The sequence below is a fragment of the Odontomachus brunneus genome, unplaced genomic scaffold (genome assembly GCF_010583005.1).
Source record: "Odontomachus brunneus isolate Ranch 3 - 2012 unplaced genomic scaffold, Obru_v1 Obru_scaffold_062, whole genome shotgun sequence".
NCBI lineage: Eukaryota > Metazoa > Arthropoda > Insecta > Hymenoptera > Formicidae > Odontomachus > Odontomachus brunneus.
Genome location: NW_022639512.1, coordinates 913,372 through 938,805, shown reverse-complemented (window position 1 = coordinate 938,805; position 25,434 = coordinate 913,372). Strand labels below are relative to the sequence as shown.

The 25,434-nt window shown below is 34.5% G+C and overlaps 2 protein-coding genes across 3 annotated transcripts in view; one reads left to right on the top strand and one right to left on the bottom strand.

The window, feature by feature from the left end:
• LOC116846242 (synaptotagmin-5) overlaps positions 1-25,434 on the top strand; it is a 40,612-nt gene that overhangs the window by 10,379 nt on the left and 4,799 nt on the right. Inside the window, exons 2-4 of one of the 2 annotated variants that reach the window (XM_032819813.1) lie at positions 21,832-21,886; positions 22,416-22,632; positions 24,540-24,776. In XM_032819813.1, the coding sequence (XP_032675704.1) occupies positions 21,832-21,886; positions 22,416-22,632; positions 24,540-24,776 (509 nt within the window). Of the gene's footprint in view, positions 1-21,831; positions 21,887-22,415; positions 22,633-24,521; positions 24,777-25,434 lie in introns of both variants that reach the window. The other variant, XM_032819812.1, reaches the window with a different exon arrangement.
• On the bottom strand, positions 19,145-20,316 carry LOC116846243 (histone-lysine N-methyltransferase SETMAR-like). The gene is made up of 2 exons (XM_032819814.1): positions 20,086-20,316; positions 19,145-19,909 (listed from the first exon to the last, which is right to left on the bottom strand). Exon 2 carries the CDS (start codon positions 19,902-19,904, stop codon positions 19,560-19,562), a length of 345 nt encoding a protein of 114 aa, XP_032675705.1. The 5' UTR covers positions 19,905-19,909; positions 20,086-20,316; the 3' UTR covers positions 19,145-19,559.

Genomic DNA, 25,434 nt, shown 5'->3' with positions numbered 1-25,434 from the left:
TCTCTCTCTCTCTCTCTCTCTCTCTCCCTCCCTCTCTTTCTCTCTCTACCTATCTCTTTCTCTCTCTTTATCTACCTCCACGCGTCGTCAAGAGAATAAGAGAGACAAGGGGTTGGGAGGGGCGCGGGTGAACGGAAGACGTCGATGACGCAAAATTAATTAGATCAGGTCACGGTGGAGTAATGAGCCGCGGTTATGTCCGACCGCTGAACCCTAATGAAATCAAAAGCCTTCCTGTATGTACAGCCTCTTACGTGAGTAACGGAAAGTGGCGACTACGAGAGAGAGAGAGAAAGAGAGAGAAAGAGAGAGAGAGAGAGAGGAAGAGAGGTAGAGTGAGAGAAGCGGAGGGACAGAGAGGGACATGTAAAACTTTTCGAATAAGATAGATTCGTAAGAAGAAGAAGGGCGAAGCGATCGATCGCGCGAAAAAAAAAAAGAAGTATTACTCAAGTCGGAGCTACGCGACGGTAGCGTAATATCGGTTAGAACTTAAGTAGACGTCAATCAAAATAAATATCGATTTGAGTTGATATACGGATCAGCACCGCCCACCGCCGTCTCTTCACGACATTTATTGAAACGCGATCTAGCGTGTTCCTTCATGACTCTGAACGTCTTATATAATCCTTCGTGTATGTACCGTTCGGAAAAAATCCGGGTGGCCAGAGCTCTGATACTGGATAGCGCTCGCTCAGAGACACAAAGTGGATCGAACGAGAGGGCCAAGAGAGACGAGAAAAAGTTTAATTGTCAATTTAGAAACGCGTCACATTTGTCGCCGCTCGCAAAAATCACGAGGACCGTGTTTGACTTGAATTTATCTCGTGAAGCTTAATACGCGTATGAAAAATAGACGATATTTGACTCAAAGTACAATAGTAATACTTGACATGTACTGCGGCGCGGAACTATTGTTTCGATAATCCGATATTGATTTTTAATCAACTACAATATCGAAGCAGCGCGATGAAGAGAAGAATAGGGATAACTGTATCTCTCTCTCTCTCTCTCTCTCTCTCTCTCTCTCTCTCTCTCTCTCTCTCTCTCTCTCTCTCTCTCTCTCTCTCTCTCTCTCTCTCTCTCTCTCTCTCTCTCTCTCTCTCTCTCTCTCTCTCTCTCTCTCTCTCTCTCTCTCTCTCTCTCTCTCTCTCTCTCTCTCTCGCTCTCAACGCCACACACACGTACGACACGTTACTGAGTCTATATCAGAGACGGACCAAGTAACATGACGAGATAATTAATCTGCCGCGGACGTAGATATCGCAGCATGAGCGATTGATTTGACGAAAGTGAATTATAGTGTAAGCAAATGTATCTCCATTTCGAACGTTACTTAATTGACTAATTTTGTCGATAGTTGCATCCATGAATAATAACAATTTCGTAGCTAAATATCCGAAATATCATCAATCGAACAATCTTCACATTTTCTTACGTATTCAAAGTATTGAACAAAGTGCACTCAGAGAAAAAAGACAATTGGTAATAGCAACCAGTTAAAGTGTTAGAGCATTAATAATCAATTAAAATTTTCTCTCACTAAAATAATAATCATTAATAATAATTAATAATCGTATAAAATTATGAATAATTTCAACGATTGATGAGATTAATTATTAACTCTTTCCAACTTTGATTATACACATAATACATTGATTATACACTAATGAGTAATTAATTTCATTAATTGATTAAGTTATTACATACATATATGACGATTAATTCTGATTTACCAATAATATACACTATTAAAATAAAATCCCATGCAGAGTCGCATATACACACTACACTTTTGAAAATACTTCGTGCTACGATAAAGATTTTCCATCGAGACGAGTTCGCAACTATGTTCTATTCGTTCGCGAAACCGCGTCGCTTTCCATATACCCGATAGTCTCGATACGTGATACGATAAAGTTCGTCCGAGAGTCACGCGAAGTAAGATCGAAACGATTCGCGTCGTAGCGTCCGGAGCGTCGAGCTGCGGCAAAAGTTTTTCAATTACAGAAAGGACACAGTGTTGTCCGAGACGGAGAGGCACGGGATTGGTAGATCGTATGCGACCTATTTGATTTTTTTTCGCTTAATTTCCTTACGCAAATTTCGTAGGCACGTAGTGCACTGCCACGCGCGTCGCCGGGATAACGCGAGGGTCCGGCCCGCGTGACCTCCGACACTCGAACAGTCGTTTTGCACACGTCCGTCAAAGTGCCGGACAAATTGTCAGAAGTCCTGGGCGATGTCCTGGAGCTATGCGCCGGAGGCGGAAGTGGCGGCAGCGGGGGAAGCGGAGGTGCTACCGGGGACAAGACGTCGAACACGTCGAGCGGCGGTAGCGTGGTCACCAAAATCAGCGTGGTGACGGGAGTGGCGATAATCAGGGGTAGATGGGCCCAGAGGGGCACGAAATCGCCCCGTTCCTCCGTCGCTAATACCGATAGTGCCGACAGTACAACTTCGACCAGTTCGGAGGTATAGTAAGCGGTATATGTCTCTCTTAGAGCCGTATTAAGGGGACCGGATGGTCAGATTGCCTGAAAATCGTGCTTGTTCTTTCACAATTTTTTATGACAAACTGAACCCGGAAAAAAAAGATCTGCTATATATGGACAACTAATATAATTTGCTGTATTGGCCACTTTTTCTTTGCTGCAGCAGCCAATTTCCTTGCTATGATAACAAGAAAATCTGCTCCTATAACAAAAATGTAGCTAAAACAGTAAATTATGTTTCCATTTGTAGCAAATTCGCTACGTTAGCCACTTTTCTTGTTGTAGGAGCAAACTTTTCTGTTATCATAGCAAGAAAATAGATTTTTGCTGTAAAAAAAAAATAGCTAACATAGCGAATTATATTTAACTGTCCATATGTAGCAAATTAGTTTGTTGCTGCAGCAAATTATTTTTTTCTTTAAATGTATATGCGAAAGTGTTATTTTGACGTGTATTTATACAACATATAAAGAGAAGAAAAATATAATTTTGATGATCAAATACTCAATATAAGTATATGATACATGCAGTTAAAATATATTTCATTTTTCTTTTCAAGATCATTTTCATTTTATAGTAATATCTTGACTCTCGGTGATTCAATTAAGCTGAATTTTAGGTAGAAAATTTCTGTAAGCTTGTCGTTATCGTGTGAATCACTGACAAACTCATGAAAATATTTAATTTTGAAATATTAATTTTTTTGCTCTAAAAGAACGGAAAATTTAATAATATTCCATTAAGATATTTGCAATTTAATTTAATAATATTCCATTAAGATATTTGCATTTTTGTTAACTTTTATTCAAATTCTATTATAGTGGTTCACACGATAACGACAAGCTTAGGGAAATTTTCTACCTAAAATTCAGCTTAATTGAACTACCGAGAGTCAAAATATTACCTTGAAAAGAAAAACGAAATATATTTTACCATACACTTATACAGGGTATAGCAAAAGTACCGGAACGGCAAGAAAACTCGGCGGGCGAGCATTTTAGAGAAAAATATTTCCAATAAAAGTTGTAAGGCTTAAAAAGTCGCATTTAATGACAGTAGTTATTTGACCTAAAATGACGTCGCCAAGATCAGGACAAGGTCAACTTTGCTTTTTTAAATAGAAATACATATTTTTTATTACGTCATATTATTCTACGTGAAAAAGCAAACAACTTTTGCTTGAAAAAATTTTTTATACGACCTCTATTTTCTAAAATATTTACGTAAATATCTACAAAATTATTGGTTTCAATAATTTTTTACTTGAATTCTATCAACTTTACCGAAAAATATTAAGAGATAAAAATTGCTTATTTTGTTTTCAAAGAACTCTGAGAATTTTTTCAGAATTTTGTGTTAACTTTTTAGTACTTCAAGGAAATGCAAGAAAATGCATTACTACATATTTACTATATATTTACATAAATATCTTAGAAAATAGAGGTCGTATAAAAAATTTTTTCAAGCAAAAGTTTGCTTTTTCACGTAGAATAAAATGACGTAATAAAAAATATGTATTTCTATTTAAAAAAGCAAAATTGACCTTGTCCTGACCTTGGCGACGTCATCTTAAGTCAAATAACTACTGTCATTAAATGCGACTTTTTAAGCCTTACAACTTTTATTCGAAAGATTTTTCTTTAAAATGTTCTCTAAAATGTTTTCTTGCCGTTCCGGTACTTTTGCTATACCCTGTATATTAAGTTTGTACCATATACTTATATATTAACTTGATCATCAAAATTATATTTTTTTTCTCTTTATATGTTGTATAATACGTGTCAAAATAACACTTTCGCATATTCACTCAGTTTGTCATAAAAAATTGTAAGAAAACAAGCACGATTTTTAAGCAATCTGACTCTCCAATCCTCTTAATAGACTCACACGGAAAAAAAAGATCTGTTACATATGGACAACTAAATATAATTTACTGTATTAGCCAATTTTTTGTTGCAAGAGCCAATTTCTTTGCTAAAATAACAAGAAAATCTACTCCTGCAACAAAAAAAATAGCTAAAGCAACAAAAATGTAGTAAATTATGTTTAGTTATTTATTTGCAAATTTTCTGCGTTAGCTACTTTTCTTACTGTAGGAGCAATTTTTTTTGTTATCATAGTAAGGAAGTAGGTTCTTACAGCAAAGAAAAAGTAGTTAACACAACGAATTATATTTAACTATCTATATGTAGCAAATTAGTTTGCTGCTGCAGCAAATCCTTTTTTTCTGTGCATATTCTAAACCCTCTTTTATCGCTAAAAGCGCTTCTAAAAGTGACTTATGAGCTTTCTGATTGGTGATAAAAGAGTGTTCGGAATATAGACCATAATCATTAATCTTGAAACTTGTCTCAGCTGAGATACTCTGATTTGAATTCAAAGTTAGATATGAAACTCTCAGCTGAAGTGTGCGACTGGAATTATAATATTGCATATATTGCATATATATACAAATGAAATATTCGAATCAAACTTTAAATTCATATCTGTATCTCAAGTGTAATCTCACTGAGTATCTCACATGGGACAAGTTTCAAGTAATGACTATTAATTATTCTTGAAGAAAGTCGCTTTTCACCATCACTCTTCGTACTATTTCATTTTATTTTTATCAATTTATTCGTGCTATTTCACCTACTTTAAGAGAAGTCGATCGCTGTTGCCGCATTATAAGACGCGCACATGGAAAGAATCTTAGAGTAGAAATTTATAAAACTTTGTAAACGAGGAGTAGATCGACATATTCCGTAGTAATTGACTGTCTTTTCATGCGTGCTATTCATATTTTAGGAACTGAAATGCGCTATTAAAAAATTCACTACGTTTTTAGCGAAATTTATCATGTTTCTACACTAACAATGACAGAAAAAGTAATGTACTTGAGGAAAATGAAATTTTTCGCTTTCTACAAATTGCGATTTTCCAAGGAAGAATATCGACAGTTTGCGTGACACTTATCTCGCCTCGTTGATTTCGTGCAAACATAACTGCACGCGAAGAGACGGACACGCGATTTATTTCGGCTAATACATAAAGCACACCTTCAGACACAATGATTCTCTTCGCGAGCAATGCAAAAATCTACGAAATACCCAAAAGACATCTGAAGGATGCCAAAAGGTTAACGTTTTTACACGACGTCATTTAGATATTCTGTCTAGTGTGGAATCTCGCGTAGTCTCGCGGAAGAATATTTGCGGAATATTTCTGGAAGCTTTATTAGACATTCACGAACGTGCTATGCGCCTTCAGCACTTCGTATCTGAATGCACTTGTTGCGCCATTTCCATTACACTTTATCCGGTGTTCTTTAGCCTTGTCATGACAGTTACGTGATATAAATATCAGGCACCATGCACGCCTTGACACTTACTCGCTCTCCCACACTGAGAGAAAAAAATAGTTGGAATAACTATAATCTCACTATATTTTATAGTTCGTTTTGGCCTCAAACATATACTTATAGTTCATCTAAACATGAAGATATAGTAGAATGAACACAGATTTATAGTCACCATCTTATTGCTCTATATATATGGTAAAGCATCTTTTGGGAATATAGTTACATGTATCTATATTTGCCAAATATTCCAATTGTATTGACTATATAAAATAGTTAATTTCTCTTACCATTCAATATTTGCTACCTTATTATATTTTTTATTTCATATAATTATAATTCTTGGTAAAAATTTTACACGGGTCAGTTATACTATGCTTATATTGTAAATATTACAAATATTATGGTAACATTTACTATAAAAATTATATTCCTAACTATAATCTTTTTACTATGCCATTATAGTTCCAAATATCATACATTTTTCTCTCAGTGCATGTAGCAGAATCCCCTACGATTTTCGACCTTACGCATATCGATATTGATCGTGCGAGAGTGAAGCACTACGAGTGAAACGAATTTTACAGCCGACCGTATGCCACCGCCTCCTCGGCGTCATCCTAAGAACGTACGCTCGTTGATAGGATATAGGATTTTAATCGACGGTCGATTGCGCCACCATGACAATTAATTGAGTGGAAATTAAGTCGGTCGCAGGAACGTCGTTCACCGTCCGCGATTATTATTCGACAGGTGAAGTAAAAATACCAATATATGGACGCATATCTAATCCTAGACATTTTGGACATGTTTTGATCTTTAAATACGAATATTTAAATTTCGAGCATACACGGAGAGAATACTGTAATAAGAATTACAATACAATTTTAGTAGTTCGGGGATAGACTGGCACTATTATGAAAATTATAATAAAATAATTATAATATCCACATAATATATAATTATAATAACAATCATAATATAACAATCAAAATAACCATAAATATGATAATCTTTACTACATTTATGACATTATTTATGGTCGCCGTTATTATATTTTATTATTATTTTCATTATAGTGTCAGTCTATTCCCAGAGTACTAAAGTTATTATAATTTTTACTACAATATTTTTTCCGTCATATATACATCAACAATCATATGTACATATATAGAATATATACATATATTTTATGTCAAATGTTTAAACATTCGCATTTAAGGACCAAAAAAATTAGAATGTCCAGAATTATACATGAATTATGTTCAGGAATTGGTACTTTTACCTTAACTTTTTGAAGCATGGAACCTTCATAATTCAGGTTCTAATAAAGTATTCATGTCCCATGTCTAGACAACCCAAGAGATCATTCTTTTTGAGAAGTTAATTTTTTCTATTTTTTCCTATTTTTACCAAAACCGCACGCAAACTACAACGAATGCTGAAGCTATGATTTAGTTCTAACAGATAATCTCACGATGAAACCGCTGTGCTCCAAAGGGTTAAAAAGTGACCAAGACAACATAATGTCTAAACTCGGGACATAAGACGTCTTCCAGTCTTTTTAAATAAAACGTCTGATAGACGTCTTTAAGACGTCTTATGTCCCAATTTTAGATTATGTTGAGACTAATTTTGCGTCCTGTTGGCAACGAAAAATTCGGCTAGGAAATCAAAATGACCATAAATATGATCATTTTTATTACATTTATGACATTATTTATGGTTACTATTATTATATCTTATTATTATTTTCATCACAGTGTCAGTCTATTCCCGGAGTACTAAAGTTATATTATAATTTTTACTACAATATTATTTCCGTGTAAAAATCATATATACATATATTTTACGTCAAATGTTTAAACATTCGCATTTAAAAACCAAAAAAATTTGAATGTCCAAGTATATATGTAAATTATGTTCGGAAGTCAACGATCAAGAATTAACGGGCGTGTTGTCAAATATCAAAGACGTGATCTCGCGTTTAGCTACGCTTATCCTAAATCCACCGTACTTGAAATCCTGCCCGTTGAGCAATTGAACCGCGAGATTCACGGCTTAACGACGCATGCCGCATTTTGGATCGATGCCTTTCATTTGACAGGAAACCAAGGGCGAGCCGTTAATTGACACCGCGATATCTGTGTCCGATTCTCTGAAGCGCCCTAAAGCGCCCGTTTCCGCGAACGAGTCGTCATTTGGGTGCTGTTATCAAGACGAGAAGATAACTTCGGTTCACGTCTCGCGATTTTACACGCGCTCTTAAAGGTCTCGCGACGATCGTTGCGCGAATTCGACGGGAAATGCAGCTGCGGCCGGCCTCTATCCGTAATTACAAGTCGACCGAGCTTCTCGACAGGAGCGATGCTTTCAACGCACCTAAATAGGATACATTCTCCGGCGCAATTATGCAAATTACGCAATTTATAGCACTATCTCGAGCAGCACGAGACGCACCAAGCTGGCGTTTCAAATACTCGATGACGGCGCGCGCGTGTGTATGTGTGCGCGCGTGCACGCGCGTTGCATTCTCGCCGAAGCTTGTCTATATGCGCGAATACAAAGCTATTTACTTCGAAGCGCCGTCTCCTTCGGGGAGGAATTATGAAGAGCCTTGTGCGGAATTTCGTACATGTGCCGTTAGTACTCGCCTTATTACTCGGTGTCGGCGCGAGTCAAACTCATCCTCTCAGCGATAATCACCACGGATTTGTCTCATGTCAAGTACCTGCTCCACTAGATTCATTAGATTCTGATGCCGCGTGTCGTTTTGCAAAATCTTATAGAGTAAAGGCACCAAAAGGCGACATACTACTTCGTTTTTGGAGATTATGTCTTAATGTAAAGCTCAAAATATAAATGTAAATATATATACATGTAATTGGATGTACCCTCTATCAGATAATATCATATTTTTACTGAAATTGTTTCTAGGTTTAAAACAAAGAATGTTTTTGTAAAACGCACGAAAATGGAGTTCAAAAAAAATGAGTGCCAAAAGCGACATATCTATTGGAAATTATACCATGTTGCATATGTGATAATATTTTATAATAAATAGTTTATTAGTGTGTTTAATGGTTGAATAATATTCATTTATTCAAACTATAAAATATAAATGTTACAATAAAATATAAATGTTATAAAAGGGAAATATAATTAAATAAAAACGTATCTTTGGCATTTCTATCTTTTTTATTTCTCACATATTTTATATATGTTATATTTTTAAACAAAATTAAACTTTAAAATAAACGTCAGAATAGGAGGTTAGAATAGGTCAGATTATGTTAGTCACAGAGTATCGTACTTATCGCATACTGTAGATATGTCACTTTAAGACACATTCTCATAAAGTTTTTCAATTTATACAGTAAAAAAGTGATGAAGATAAAAATATTTAAAAAATATTGTTATAAAAATGCATGTAGAAGAACTTAATACTGAACAAAAAGATAATTATCGCTGTTTAGTCTACGTAATTCGTTAATAGAAATCATAGAAATAAAACATGCGAATTTCTAAAACTCAATATTTGCTAATTTAGCATATAAAAGAACAAGAAATATACCAAGTATGAATTTTTCATGACTTAACTGATAATTATTAGTTTCGATAAAATGCAACATTTAATATATGAAATATAGAAATATATCGCTTTATTCAGCTTAATTGAACCATCGAGAGTCAAGAGATTACTGCAAAATGACGATCTTGAAAAGAAAAACAAAATATATTTTAACTGCATGTATCATTCATTTATATTGAGTATTTAATCATCAAAATTATATTTTTCTTCTCTTTATATGTTGTATAAATACACATCGAAATAACACTTTCACATATTCACTCAGTTTGTCATAAAAAATTGTGAAAAAATAAGTATGATTTTCAAGCAATCTGACCCTCTAGTCCCCTTAAAGCAGATCAATTTCTGACCGAATCGGTAAAAGAAGCATTTTAACTGATAATCAATGAGTACCCATACAACGTTTAGAATTTGTACATAAGACGTTTGAAAGACGTCGGAATATAAGACGTCTCATTTTATGAATGAAAATTGCATTTATTATCAAAAACAGTATATCATACACTTGCAAGAAATCTCATTCTAGCTAGTAATACATCGTTTAATTTATTTACTCACGATGTAGAATATTAAGAGAAAATTTCGAGAGGCTCGAAAATTTACTTTACTATCATCAAATCAGTTTTTTCTATTTCTTAACTGTAATATTATTTTTATTTTAATGAAACTCAAGGAAAAATATTTATATTCTAAAAGAACTATTTCGTGATTTTGTATTATTTCCCCCAAAATAAATGCCAAAAAAGATATATAAGTAATATATCTCCAGAGCCCTGATCTCCCTTACTGCTATTATAGTATTTGTAATTACTTAATTTACAAATTACGAAATTTATCTCTAATTTACTTTGGTATTAATATCAGCATTAATATCAATATTAATTACTAGTATTTTACAACCATATACACACGCACTCTGTGTGTCTGAGTAATTAATGCAAAGTTATTACAGCGCGGATTACCGATTTGACATATCGCGTCCCCGCTTCTCCGAGTAATCAATAGATAATAAATCGATAATGCGTACGGTTAGAGCATCCTAATAACCCAGTTACATTGTATATTAAAGCTATTCGTCGTACCCGTACTTTTGCCGTACTGTAAAGTATCGTAAATTTTGATTGTCGACACGTGTGTAAATAATATTTGAATGGCTTTTGTCGCAGTAACGTTATTGTTACGAACGCAAACATTATTCATTTGTTCTTTTCTATTTAATTGACACAATTATATTATAGTACTTTCTATTGTATACGCGAAATTTCCGATTTAATATCGTCAAATCAGGCGAAGCACGAATATGAATAGTCAAAGATATATATCGACTAAGCTGTCACGTTATATCGATTCGTTCCCCCCAGTTCCGCGTGCATATACGTCTGTGTGTGTTTGTGTGTATGAGGTGAGCTTCTCAGCCGCCTGCTTTTCTTTCACAGTTGAAGGGACGCTATATTCTCTTTGTTTCATGTGTGTGTGCATGTCGTAGCTCAATATATATAATAAATATAATGCCTCGCGATTTCGGCGAAAAGAGGCTTAAAACGAGAACGACCGTCCCCTGCAGCGACGAGATAAAAAAATATAACCAAACAATTTTTCGCTTTGATCTCAATTTTGGACGTAGAAGCTGATAGAATTGTGTTTTGTTACTCGTAGAGATTGTTCTAGTTTCACATTTAAAAACGAGGCAGCTGCACGCACATCTCACTCGCGTTGCTTTCTCTCAATGATAAAAGGAAATAGAAAATATCTCGCGAGCCAATGCAAATTAATAAAAACAGGAGAGCAGGAACAAATATTTTTCGGAAGCGCGTACGTGCCTCTTTTAATTTCTGTATAAAATTGTTTTTTAATATTAGACTTGGTTTGAGCCGCGTGGATTTTTCTTTGTTTGATTCCGACGTTTCGCGAACATTTCAGTTCGCTTCATCAGAGAGGAATGACCCGATGCCTGATGTTTTTCATATATCGAATTCATATACCACTCGATGTTTTTTGATATATGAAAAAGAAGGCAGATTTAATCTGTTCAAAATAATTTCCTCCCCAGAGTGGATTTTTTTTCTTAATAAGCGTATCTCTTTTACTCTTTAATGTTATTTTTTTAAGAATTTAAAAAAATAGAACACGAAATAACTTAATTTGTAACTGCTATGAGTTAAAAAAGAAAATACAATCGTTTAAGTAAAACAAAAAAAATTTTTCAAAAATAATTTTGTTAAATATCTAGATTTCTCTTCTTTTTTCTATAAATATTTTCTTTGAAAAATTAAAAAAAACAAAAGGTGCCTAAAAAAAACGTTTACACTTATATGAAAGTAACTTTTTCTTCCTATAAGTATTAACTTTTTGTTAAAGCACCCTATATATCTAACTTGCATCTGCTGTGAGTTAAAAAACAACAATTTAAATAAGTCAAAAGGAATTTAACTACGGAACTTCGCCGGGCGTACCGTCACTGAATGAGTCAAATATCCATCATCATCGATCGATTGTTCGCCAACGAGAGTGGTCGAGAGATCCCTGCAGTTTTGTTTTTTAATATCTCAAGAGACAGTTTGCGCGCTCGGCGCGATGTATTCTCGTGTTATATCTCTCGCGCGCATTCCTTTCAGTCGGGACTAAAAACCCGCCGTCAGTGCTTGTTATGCATGGTCGATAACAGTACATTTTCTGAGTGAATATATTTCGCCCCGTCTCTCGGAATCGTCCGCCGCGTCCTCGAATATTCCGTTCCGTGATCGTACACAGGGCGGCAGCCCGAACACGAAATATTTTATCAACTACACGGAACTTCGTTCCAGTCTGCTACGTAGCGATCGCCGCTGTGTGTCGGACAAAATCTGCATGATAAAGCGAGTTAATTTCTTTCCGCGCCGGGGCGTGAAAATTAAAGTCACGTCGTGATGGAAAACTTCAGCGGCGGAAAAAGGACGGAATTTATATTGCGCATGTATGAATTTCTGATATCTCGTCACGCCGTGCGATTTTGCGCTAAGTCCCGCTCGCGCACGTGTCGTCTTTAATCCGCTAAAATATTTCGCTATTAAGACGTTTTTAATTAAGTCGGTCGCGTTGACATTTTTTAATCTTGTCCCTTCTAATATTTAATCAGGCTCCGTGTCGTACGTTTGCGTGTATGCGTTCGTGCTGTTAACGTCCCGTATTCCCTTGCCGCTTAGGCATTCGACGATAAATACCGCCCTGTTCGTGATTTCCGCAGAGAAATAGACTCCTATGTGCTGTCTTATTACTTAGTCTTTATTTTAAAGTATCCGGAGTCGTGAATCTTGTCCCGTAGTGCAAACTTGCGTGAGCATTTTCGAACTCGAAGGTACTCGAAAGTTCTCACTTCTCACGAGTTTACACCAGAGAGAAGGATTTATAATCGACCTTCTTGTGTCTTAAGCAAAATATTGTTCGAGGTCTTTCGCATCTCATTTGAATCTGAAAACTGAAGAGTACCATCTGAAATTAATGTATACAACCCACGCAAGGAAGAAATATCTAAGAAATACACAATATTTATACAAGTAAGAAAAACGGACGAATAAGAGTGAAAGGCAATTGATGGTGCGAATACCTAAATTTTTATGGAATGATAATAATATCTGACCGTGTAGACGCACGTGCCGAACATTTTTTCGGACTTTAAACAACTGTTTCTATTTTTTATTTTCTAGTTTTTATTTTTTTTGTATTTTTAAATTTTATAATTCTCCATGATGTTAATATTCATTTAAGAATTATGAAAAATAGCTGCCTCAGCTATAAAAAATATTTATTAGCCAGCGGGTGCTATTAACATATTTATTTGTACTCATATAAGAGATACCTTTCAAATAAGAAAATATAAATTTTCTTAAAAGTCTTTAGCTTTTCATAAAAAGAATTGTTCATTCTATTGAAATACAAGAATTTTAATTTAAATAAATACTTTATTGGTATCCGCCCAACTTTATCAGTGTTGAATTTAACACAAAAATTTTTGTATTTTTAAATTTTATGATTCTCTATGTTAATATTCATTTAAGAATTATGAAAAATAGCTGCCTCAACTATAAAAAATATTTATTAGCTAGCGGGTGCTAATAACATATTTATTTATACTCATATAAGAGATACCTTTCAAATAAGAAAATATAAATTTTCTTAAAAGTCCTTAGCTTTTCATAAAAGGAATTGTTCATTCTATTGAAATACAAGAATTTTAATTTAAATAAATACTTTATTGGTATCCGCCCAACTTTATCAGTGTTGAATTTAACACAAAAATTTTTGTATTTTTAAATTTTATGATTCTCTATGTTAATATTCATTTAAGAATTATGAAAAATAGCTGCCTCAGCTATAAAAAATATTTATTAGCTAGCGGGTGCTAATAACATATTTATTTATACTCATATAAGAGATACCTTTCAAATAAGAAAATATAAATTTTCTTAAAAGTCCTTAGCTTTTCATAAAAGGAATTGTTCATTCTATTGAAATACAAGAATTTTAATTTAAATAAATACTTTATTGGTATCCGCCCAACTTTATCAGTGTTGAATTTAACACAAAAATTTTTGTATTTTTAAATTTTATGATTCTCTATGTTAATATTCATTTAAGAATTATGAAAAATAGCTGCCTCAGCTATAAAAAATATTTATTAGCTAGCGGGTGCTAATAACATATTTATTTATACTCATATAAGAGATACCTTTCAAATAAGAAAATATAAATTTTCTTAAAAGTCCTTAGCTTTTCATAAAAGGAATTGTTCATTCTATTGAAATACAAGAATTTTAATTTAAATAAATACTTTATTGGTATCCGCCCAACTTTATCAGTGTTGAATTTAACACAAAAATTTTTGTATTTTTAAATTTTATGATTCTCTATGTTAATATTCATTTAAGAATTATGAAAAATAGCTGCCTCAGCTATAAAAAATATTTATTAGCTAGCGGGTGCTAATAACATATTTATTTATACTCATATAAGAGATACCTTTCAAATAAGAAAATATAAATTTTCTTAAAAGTCCTTAGCTTTTCATAAAAGGAATTGTTCATTCTATTGAAATACAAGAATTTTAATTTAAATAAATACTTTATTGGTATCCGCCCAACTTTATCAGTGTTGAATTTAACACAAAAATTTTTGTATTTTTAAATTTTATGATTCTCTATGTTAATATTCATTTAAGAATTATGAAAAATAGCTGCCTCAGCTATAAAAAATATTTATTAGCTAGCGGGTGCTAATAACATATTTATTTATACTCATATAAGAGATACCTTTCAAATAAGAAAATATAAATTTTCTTAAAAGTCCTTAGCTTTTCATAAAAGGAATTGTTCATTCTATTGAAATACAAGAATTTTAATTTAAATAAATACTTTATTGGTATCCGCCCAACTTTATCAGTGTTGAATTTAACACAAAAATTTTTGTATTTTTAAATTTTATGATTCTCTATGTTAATATTCATTTAAGAATTATGAAAAATAGCTGCCTCAGCTATAAAAAATATTTATTAGCTAGCGGGTGCTAATAACATATTTATTTATACTCATATAAGAGATACCTTTCAAATAAGAAAATATAAATTTTCTTAAAAGTCCTTAGCTTTTCATAAAAGGAATTGTTCATTCTATTGAAATACAAGAATTTTAATTTAAATAAATACTTTATTGGTATCCGCCCAACTTTATCAGTGTTGAATTTAACACAAAAATTTTTGTATTTTTAAATTTTATGATTCTCTATGTTAATATTCATTTAAGAATTATGAAAAATAGCTGCCTCAGCTATAAAAAATATTTATTAGCTAGCGGGTGCTAATAACATATTTATTTATACTCATATAAGAGATACCTTTCAAATAAGAAAATATAAATTTTCTTAAAAGTCCTTAGCTTTTCATAAAAGGAATTGTTCATTCTATTGAAATACAAGAATTTTAATTTAAATAAATACTTTATTGGTATCCGCCCAACTTTATCAGTGTTGAATTTAACACAAAAATTTTTGTATTTTTAAATTTTATGATTCTCTATGTTAATATTCATTTAAGAATTATGAAAAATAGCTGCCTCAGCTATAAAAAATATTTATTAGCTAGCGGGTGCTAATAACATATTTATTTATACTCATATAAGAGATACCTTTCAAATAAGAAAATATAAATTTTCTTAAAAGTCCTTAGCTTTTCATAAAAGGAATTGTTCATTCTATTGAAATACAAGAATTTTAATTTAAATAAATACTTTATTGGTATCCGCCCAACTTTATCAGTGTTGAATTTAACACAAAAATTTTTGTATTTTTAAATTTTATGATTCTCTATGTTAATATTCATTTAAGAATTATGAAAAATAGCTGCCTCAGCTATAAAAAATATTTATTAGCTAGCGGGTGCTAATAACATATTTATTTATACTCATATAAGAGATACCTTTCAAATAAGAAAATATAAATTTTCTTAAAAGTCCTTAGCTTTTCATAAAAGGAATTGTTCATTCTATTGAAATACAAGAATTTTAATTTAAATAAATACTTTATTGGTATCCGCCCAACTTTATCAGTGTTGAATTTAACACAAAAATTTTTGTATTTTTAAATTTTATGATTCTCTATGTTAATATTCATTTAAGAATTATGAAAAATAGCTGCCTCAGCTATAAAAAATATTTATTAGCTAGCGGGTGCTAATAACATATTTATTTATACTCATATAAGAGATACCTTTCAAATAAGAAAATATAAATTTTCTTAAAAGTCCTTAGCTTTTCATAAAAGGAATTGTTCATTCTATTGAAATACAAGAATTTTAATTTAAATAAATACTTTATTGGTATTCGCCCAACTTTATCAGTGTTGAATTTAACACAAAAATTTTTGCGGCGCATAAATTTGCACAGCGACATCAGCACGGCGTGTAAACACGCCGGCCGATCAAACGCTCGGCATAAGCAGCAGCAGGCTACATGCAGGCTGTGGAACACCCTGTGTGTGTCGAACTCGCAGCACAAGATGTTCCACCGATCGCGTCTGGTCTCAGATCGTTATTACAATTCTGAAGTCGCGAGAGACGTGCACGATTCTCACGATTTCACATACAGTGACAGAGTGAAAAATAGCACGGAGCGGAGATTTTGGTGTTTTGGCTCGATGGGCGGAACCGTGGATTCTGCTTGCGCTGCTCCAAGTATCGACCCGTGAAAGGCAGCTTCCAGCGACCTCGCCCCTAACTGCCATCTACCCTTTCGTCACAACGTGGAAACTCGGCATTGGCGTCTTCGACTCTTTTTCTGCCGAGGCTTCACATTTCAGACACTTGTCCGTCGACCGCAAGTGGCTTCGTCTGTTGCTTCATACTGCGTCGCGCATTATGTAGCTTCTCCCGGCTAATTTACGAAGGGCTCTTCGTCTCAAAGCGAGCTATTATCGCCCGAAGGGCCATGGGAGAGAGAACAGTTAAAACCTGTCGAGCAGGGATTACATGTCTCTGAGAGGACTGCGCGAAATCACTCTGCGAAAAATGCGATCCCGTTTTTTTTCTTTTTTTTTAACGTAAAGCACCGTATTTCCATTTGAGGTGGAGACAACTCTCGGGTCCCACATAGATTTATCCGGTCGAACGCGCTTGTTGCGTCTTCTCGCGCAAAACGATGCGAGACGGATGTTTTTGAGAAAATAAGCAGTTGGATCAATAAAATCGGCAGTCACCGGCCATCAAAGAAATATTGTATCTATTTAATCCTAGGTATACACACTTATTTTTCGCATACGTAGATGCTACACTGAAGAACCCCAGCTACTTTTTTTACCGTAACTCCGGTAAAAATCACCGTATTTTGACTTTTTATCCGATTGTTAATAGACTGATAAACACATATATTTATTAAGAATTAGAATTAAATCACAATAAGCATCACATAATAAAGACATGTTGAAACATTAGAATTACTCATAAATGCAAAGGAAACGTTATTTTGTAACGTAATAGTTTGAAAAATGCATTACTTTTTTGGTAATAGAGATAATCAAAAAAAGTTTTCAAATTTTGAAAGAGAATATTTCAAGGTACAAAGAAAAAAAATCGTCGCTTAAATATTGGAATATTATCATGAAAATTACAAAGCTCCAAGATTGATAATTTTTCATATTTCTATTTTCTGGTTTTGCAGACAGGTATAAAAGTATTTTTGTTAAAAAATACAAACTCAATAACTTGTAATGCATACAACAGAAATAGAGACAGAAACAAAAAGAAAAAAAAAAACGTGAATAATTTAAAAGCAGCAAATAACATTCACCCAACAAGGCAATATTATTTTGGGCGTTTAGTCCGTGTGTTTCTGTCTCCCAATAAAAATTAGTTCTTTTTTTTTACATTACTTATTTAATCTAACATTTTTTAGAATATATATTTACACTATGAACTCGAATAAAATTAATTACAAAATATACTTGCAAAAAAAGTTGCACGAAGTACACACTGAGGTCTGGGAGACCCCGGACTTACTTTACGTGTAAATTACCACAAAACCGACAGACAATTGATTGCTCCGATAGTTGTTATTTACAGAGGAGACTTAAAATTTTTTTTACACAGCAGTTATATCCTCCTTATTCATAGCAGTTATATCCACTTATTCTCTCTATTAATACTAAAGTTTCAAACTTTGCCTGGGGTCTCAGTGACCCCAGTGTGTATACCTAGGATTAACAACACACGTGTTAGCGCAACAATAAATTGCGTTGATATCATTATATTTGCATTGATATAGTAATATCAACGCAACTTATTGTTGTGCTAACGTGCGTACTTTGTTGAATACGATATAATATATTTTTGATAGGATCGGTGGCCGATTTTGTTGATCCAACCGCTTTTTTTCAATATAAAACTGCGAAACTAGTCTGGTTTGAAATTAACATGTTGGCTACTAACGTCATATGTAAACTTCTTTTCTTGTGTCCACATTATCGAACAAGTTGTGTCTTACAAAATTACATACAAAAATAATAAAATACTATTAGGTCGGTAGGAAAATAATGTCGGTTTTTAACTTTTAACTTTAAACGCATATATCTCAGTTCAGAATAAAGTGTATTAATCGAAATAAGAATAATTACAATCAACACTTTTTTGCCAACGAGAAACAAGTTTATTTATTCCGGTAACGTATAATTCCAACGTCCTGGAATCGATAAATTCTCGGAAGGCATTTTCAACAACACCGTGGTTGTTGAAGACTTTCTCTTGTAGGAAGTGGTCGAGTGCTTAAAAAAGTGGTAATTGGTTGGCGAGAGGCTGGCGAGTATGGTGTGTGTGCGTGTGTGTGTGCGTGTGTGTGTGTGCGTGTGTGTGTGTGCGCGTGTGTGTGTGCGTGTGTGTGTGCGCGCGCGCGCGCGCGTGTGTGTGTGTGTGAGTGTGTGTGTGTGAGTGTGAGTGAGTGAGTGAGTGAGTGAGTGAGTGAGGGAGTGAGTGAGTGGGTGTGTGTGTGTGTGTGTGTGTGTGTGTGTGCGTGTGTGTGTGTGCGCGTGTGTGTGTGCGTGTGTGTGTGCGCGCGCGCGCGCGCGTGTGTGTGTGTGTGAGTGTGTGTGTGTGTGAGTGTGAGTGAGTGAGTGAGTGAGTGAGTGAGTGAGTGAGTGAGTGTGTGTGTGTGTGTGTGTGTGTGTGTGTGTGTGTGTGTGTGTGAGACAGAGTTTCGTAGCCTAATTCATTCAGTTTCTGCGGCGCCGGTTGTGCGGCGTGTGGCCGGGCATTGTCGTGAAAAAGAATAGGACCTTTTCTATTGACCAATGACGGGCGTAGGTGTTGCAGTTTGCAGTGCATTTCGTCGATTTGTTGACAATACTTTTCTGCCGTGATAATTTCGTCTGGATTCAGAAAGTTGTAGTGGATCAGACCGGCTGATGACCATCAAACCGTCACTATGGTCTTCTTCTGGTGCAGTTTCGGCTTTGGGAAGTGTTGTGGAGCTTCGCTGCGATTCAACTATTGTGCTGAGCGCCGCCTGTTATCGTATTTTCATCACATATCACAATGCGATCGAGAAATGGATCGTTGTTGTTGCGCAAAAGAAGCGCAGAGCACACTTCATAACAACGATTTTTTTTATTTTCATTCAATTCATGCGGCATCTATTTGTCGAGCTTTTTTGATTTTCAAAGTTGCTTGAGTTGGTCCAGAACTGTTGGGTGACTTTATAGCAAGCTCTCGAATCTTTGTTCGCGGATCTGCCTCGACCAACACCTTCAATTCGTCGTTGTCAACTGCCGATGAACGTCCGCGACCTTCTTCATCTTCAAGGCTCTCATCGCCATTCCGAAATTTTTGAAACCAACGTTTTCTCATACGTTCGTTTGCGGTTCCCTGGCCGAATGCGCTGTTGATGTTACGAGTCGCCTCTGCTACTTTATGGCCTAGTTTGGACTCGTACAAGAATATCGCTCGCAATTGCTTCTTTTCCATCATGAATTCTACAAATAATAATGGACATAAAATAATAGTAAAAATAAAACCAATAGCAGAGAAATATAACGAAATCTGCGCTTTAAAATGGTATATAAAATGAATATATTAAAAGAAATATTTATTCCAAAAACAAGTAGCAAAGTCAAATAATATATAAAACCGACATTATTTTCCTACCAACCTAATAGATGGACTCTGCGAAGAGAGAGGAGTCCTCCAAAGACCGTGGTAGCGAACGTATTAAATCATTAACTCCGCCGACAAGCAGAGTGACGCGACAAGGATCGCAAGTTGGAACGTTGGATTTTAGGAAGTTGGGATTTAGGATCGCCTAAATTGTTTGAACGCATCACCACCTCCGCTTTTGTTAGTCACACGACTGGCACGAAAGCGGCTGGCAGCGTGTAATGAGCGCACGAATGCCTACGGGAAAATATCGACATGACTCTGCTTGCTCGCGGTGTCAAAAGGCCAAGGCGGGCGAAATTAAGCGCGGGGCGAGACGAGGTCTAATTAACATTACATATCGGTACGCAACACGAGAGCGTGTAGTGCACGTCGATGTAACTGGGCGCACATGTATGCCCGAGAGCGTCGGCGAAGCGTTAATTAATATGTAACTTGGCCGGCGCATACGTATCACGTGCCTCGAAAGTAAATATTGGCGCCGCGGGATCGCCGTTCGGTTACCAAACGCGCAATCCGCGACTGCAAATTATATCTACGAGGCGAGGTTATGAAAGGAACAGAGGACACCTCTCGTCGACTTGATTAATCTCAATTTTCCGCAATTAATCTCGTCTTTCGCGTCAACCAAACGCTGTGCCTTTAACCGATCTGTATATTGTAAAATGTAATCTTCTATTCGTACATACTGAGAGAAAAAATATCTATGAAATCAAGAATATACTTATTCGATAACATATTTACTTATATGAACATTAAATATTTTTCGTAGAATAAGATGTACGTTTTCTTGAAATTTTAGCTTTTCACGAAAGCAATTATTTATTTATTCTACTTCAATAAAAGAACTTGGATTTAAGTAAATGTGTCATCAGTACTTATCTAATGAATATTTCTAACTTCTCAGATATTCTTTCTCTCAGTGTGCATGTTAAAAGTAAAAAGTGAAATATTTTATGTCGGCGATCAGATTTATTGATAAGGAGTACGAAAAAGTTGACAAGACTGATTCAAACCGAACATAGAATTTAACTTGACTTTTTTTCAGCTATATAAGGTTATAACAACATCATGATTTCCAAAGCATATATTTATTATACGGCGTATTATAACGAGAAAATTAAAAAATATTTCCCTCATGCAGTTTGACGAGTACACAACTGAAAGATAATTTCGCGAAATGGAGATATCTTGAGAAGGAATTAATTTTCCATATTTTCGCTATGTTTTCTCCATATCTTTTTATCAAACTTTTTCTTCCTTGCAAACTTCTCCTTCTGGTTCCAGCATTTTTATTAAGCAATGCCATATTGCATTCCCAATACGCTTGAATTACAGTTGAATTACAGTTTGGTGTTTCTTCAATGTAATAAATACGATGACAACGCTTTCAATATAATAAATACGATGGTGAACGAATATGGAAAAAAATCGAGTATTTACTCAACGATTTACGGCAATGCATCTGCAATATATATAAGCGTGCCACTCGCGTGGATATTCTGCGAAAATAATTTCAACAGAATTTTCCATTCGTAGAAAATGTGTCAGAAATTTCTCCAACGCGCGTTACCACTTTTTTCCTTTTTGTAGCGAGAGATACACGAGCACGTTGCTGTACGCTTAATTAAAAATCTATACAAGTATTTATTAGCATGTAGCGCGCTCGGATCCGTTAAACCCAGCATGCACTGCATTGAGATTATTAAGGTGAATTCTATGCTTTGATTTTCTGTTTCAGGAATTCAATATTGCAAAGGAGCAGCATGCTGTGCAACCCTTGACATCTGAATCGGGTAACCATAAATTATATTAATTCCGCGTTCTCGCAAATGCTAATCAAAGTTATATATAATTTAAGTATACGTGTGGAAAGGAGAAAGAGGGAGAGAGAGAGAGAGAGAAATAAAGATAGATTTCCTGTCTACCTTTAATGTCTCTTCCTGGAAAATTATATTTAGTTAATTTTAATTAATGTCTCATCGAAATGCTCCATAGATATATATGTATACATTAGTTCAGTTTCTGCGAATTCAAATACAAACAATCTAAATTCAAAGATCGCATCTAAAATTCTCTCTTATGACTATCTATTATTTTTGAAATAGCATCATTTGTTACTAGATTATACAACGGACTTTTTTGAAATATTTACTTGTGTCAGCACTCGTCGTTCCTCTCCTCGGAATTGGATTACGAGGAGATTTACGAACTATCGTTGGACGTGACTGAAAAAGACTCTCTCGAAAAGTCTATCCGGCCGTTATTACTATGATAATTTTTCATCCCATTTAATTTCACGTGTAATTCGTTTTCCGCTTGGAGGCTTACCTCATCAAAGCCGCAGTTGCCCAGGCGGCGGTCGAACATTGGCGAGAAACTCGTCCATCAGCTCGCAGAGCTCGCTGGAGGGTACATCTTGCTCCTCGAGTCATCGCGGATCATCGCCCCAGATCAGGGCATTCGGTCCGGATGGACGGCATCATGCTCGACACGACCCTTTACACGCCGCCTTCTCGTATCCACCCAGCAGGAACTCAAGGTTGATGGCAAAAAATGTGACGCATATATATATTCATTGTGCCCTTATGTAATATACACATGGATAAACAGGCAAGAAATTACGATATACTCTTCGAGAGGAAGGTAAATCTATTTGGAAAAAAAGATATAAAAGAGGGAAATCCTCGAGTGAATTTCCTTTAGGGGAGGAATCCTTAAGAGAATCGATTTTGAAAGTTGAGAAACTTGTTAAAATTGTCTTTAAGATCAGAAAAATTAACGTTGAGTTCAATTTAATATGTTATTATGTTATTATCACATAACATATGTAGACATCAATTAATTAAGGAGACTAGAACGGTTTCATTTTTCGAAAATTGAGTGAAATTCGAATGACGATTGTGGACGAACAAATAAACATACACAAGATAAGAATACTATTGTTTTATTTTTTTTTTTAGTTTTTATAACATACTTTTAGGAATACAATAAGCGAATACATAGAAGTTCAAAAAATATTAATAATTGAGTGAGATATTGTTAAATTAAAAAATAGCAACCAACCAAAAAACCAAAAATGTCTAAAAATTTCAGTTATTTGTTGTTAAAACGGTAAAAACGGTTAAAATGGTATTAAAAAATTTATTTTTATATGCAAACTTCGGTTCAGCAGTATATTTTTATCTTTAATTAAAAAAAAAAATCAAGTCGATATCTTTAGCCATTCTTGAGTAATCGTGGCAAAACGAGCGGAAAATGCTGTTTTGAAAACGACCGACTGCTTCTACTACCGACCGACCGACTGTTCTCGTCTTTTTTGTTGTTACTCTTATATTTCTTAACAATGACCTCCTATAACCTTTGTTTCCGATATTATTATTTCTAAGTTTTCGAACCATTATTACTGTTTATCAGTTTGTTTTAAATAAATAGTATCTACATTTCTTACACTACATGATCGCGCGCCGCTTCACGTTTTTCGCTCTCCTGAACTCAATTTTGCGAATATCGAGGTTCTTTTTGCGCAAAAATGTTCTTAAAGAATTGTACTAAACGATTACGTAAAAATCAAAAAATCGATTTTTTGAAGATTTCAAACTAGTCCCCTTAATATATAAGAGTAAAACTGATGTAAACTGAAGTAATTGCTCAATTTTATTTTAGACAGCGCAAAAAAATTGTGATTTTTCTTTTTAATTTGGGCAATCTCGAACGATATTGCATGAAATTTTTGAGAGCGGTCACGCAAATACGGTGAAAAATATTGCTCACGCAATCCAAGAAATTAATTTACGATTGATGTCACACGTAGTGATAGGTGTATTTATAATAGTGCCGGTTGGCCTACATTGAAAGCTCTCTCTCTCGGTTTATTTAGATAGCACAGCAGTCGTTTATTCTCTTAATTGCAAAAGCTTCGTTGTACAGAACAAGTGAAGTTCTGGATTTGTTATATGTATTTTTGCTCGTGAAATCTGTGACCTTTTTGGAGTTGATTGTTCCTTTCCATAATTTCTCACTTCTATATGTATCCGGGCAAATTAAATGTACACACATGTTACTACGTTGAAATAATTGCATCGGAGAGCGAAAATTTGCCATAGAATTTGCCACTCGAGGTTTGCATTACCTAAAATGTAATCGAGCAATTGTGTCAGTTTTACTGTCGCGTATTATTAATTACACGTGCCTGCATATTGTGCGATAATAATATATTAAATTGAATACAACATCAGTTCGTTTATCCTAAGACAACTTTATTTACGTATACTTTCTTATTTCACAATTCTTTTATATATAAATGAAGATTTATTTACGTATTTTTTTATATAAATGAAAATTGTCTTAAAATGGGAAAATAATGCGACCTTACATTCAATAATGTGCTCTTGAATTTCTTTCTCTTCATTCTCGTACATTGATGTGCAGTTTCGGAACTTCCCACAGGTCCCCTTCACCAGCTAGGGCGGCGTCCTTGGATGCACGTTGTGGAAGTCCTGCCAGTTACTCGGGCAGCCTGCATAGTGGAAATGCGTCGCCTTCGCAAACCTCTTTGTCGTCAGTGGCAACGGGCGTAAGTTCCACTTGCGCGTGTTCGCCAATAAATGCCGTTCAAGGCACTTCAAGACAGGCCAGTCGTTGCTTGTCGCCTCTTCTCATCCCGCCGCCACGTGCTTCTATAAGGTAAAGAATACACCCACATAAAATAATAAGTTTAATAATAAGTGATAAAATTATCATAATTCTCATAAACATATTTAATATAATTCTCGCAAAAGTAAATAAGATTCAAATGAACACAATGTAGGGTAAAGGTGCTTAATATGAGACACCTTTTTTTAAAGACTTGTAATTTATTTAATTTGTAACCGTAATTCCCGTTTTTATGTAAAACTTATGGGAAATACATTTAGGTATTACTTCCAAAAGTTAATAATCAATAACAGCTATACTTTGTAATATATTTTATCAGAAGTGCCGATTTTGCCTTTTCAAAAAAAGAGTTACTAATATGAGACAAGAGGGTTTTCTTATATGAGACAGTATCTCATATTATAAAACCAAGGAAAGAAATAAAGAAGAGCTTCCTATGTAAACGCTTTTACTATAATAATAGGACCATATAGTTTCTTATAGTACTTATGTATAATACCCTATGATCAGAAAGTACCGGGAATTTTTTATTTAAACGTACCGCGCATGCGGGAACCGGTTTATTTTTTTTTCTTATGTTGGTACGACCTTAAGACGCACATCTGTCAGGTTTTAGTGCCATCCAATCATTAGTGTCTGCCTGGCGTTTGTTTACATCAGTCAACTTTTTTCAATTTGTCGCATTTTA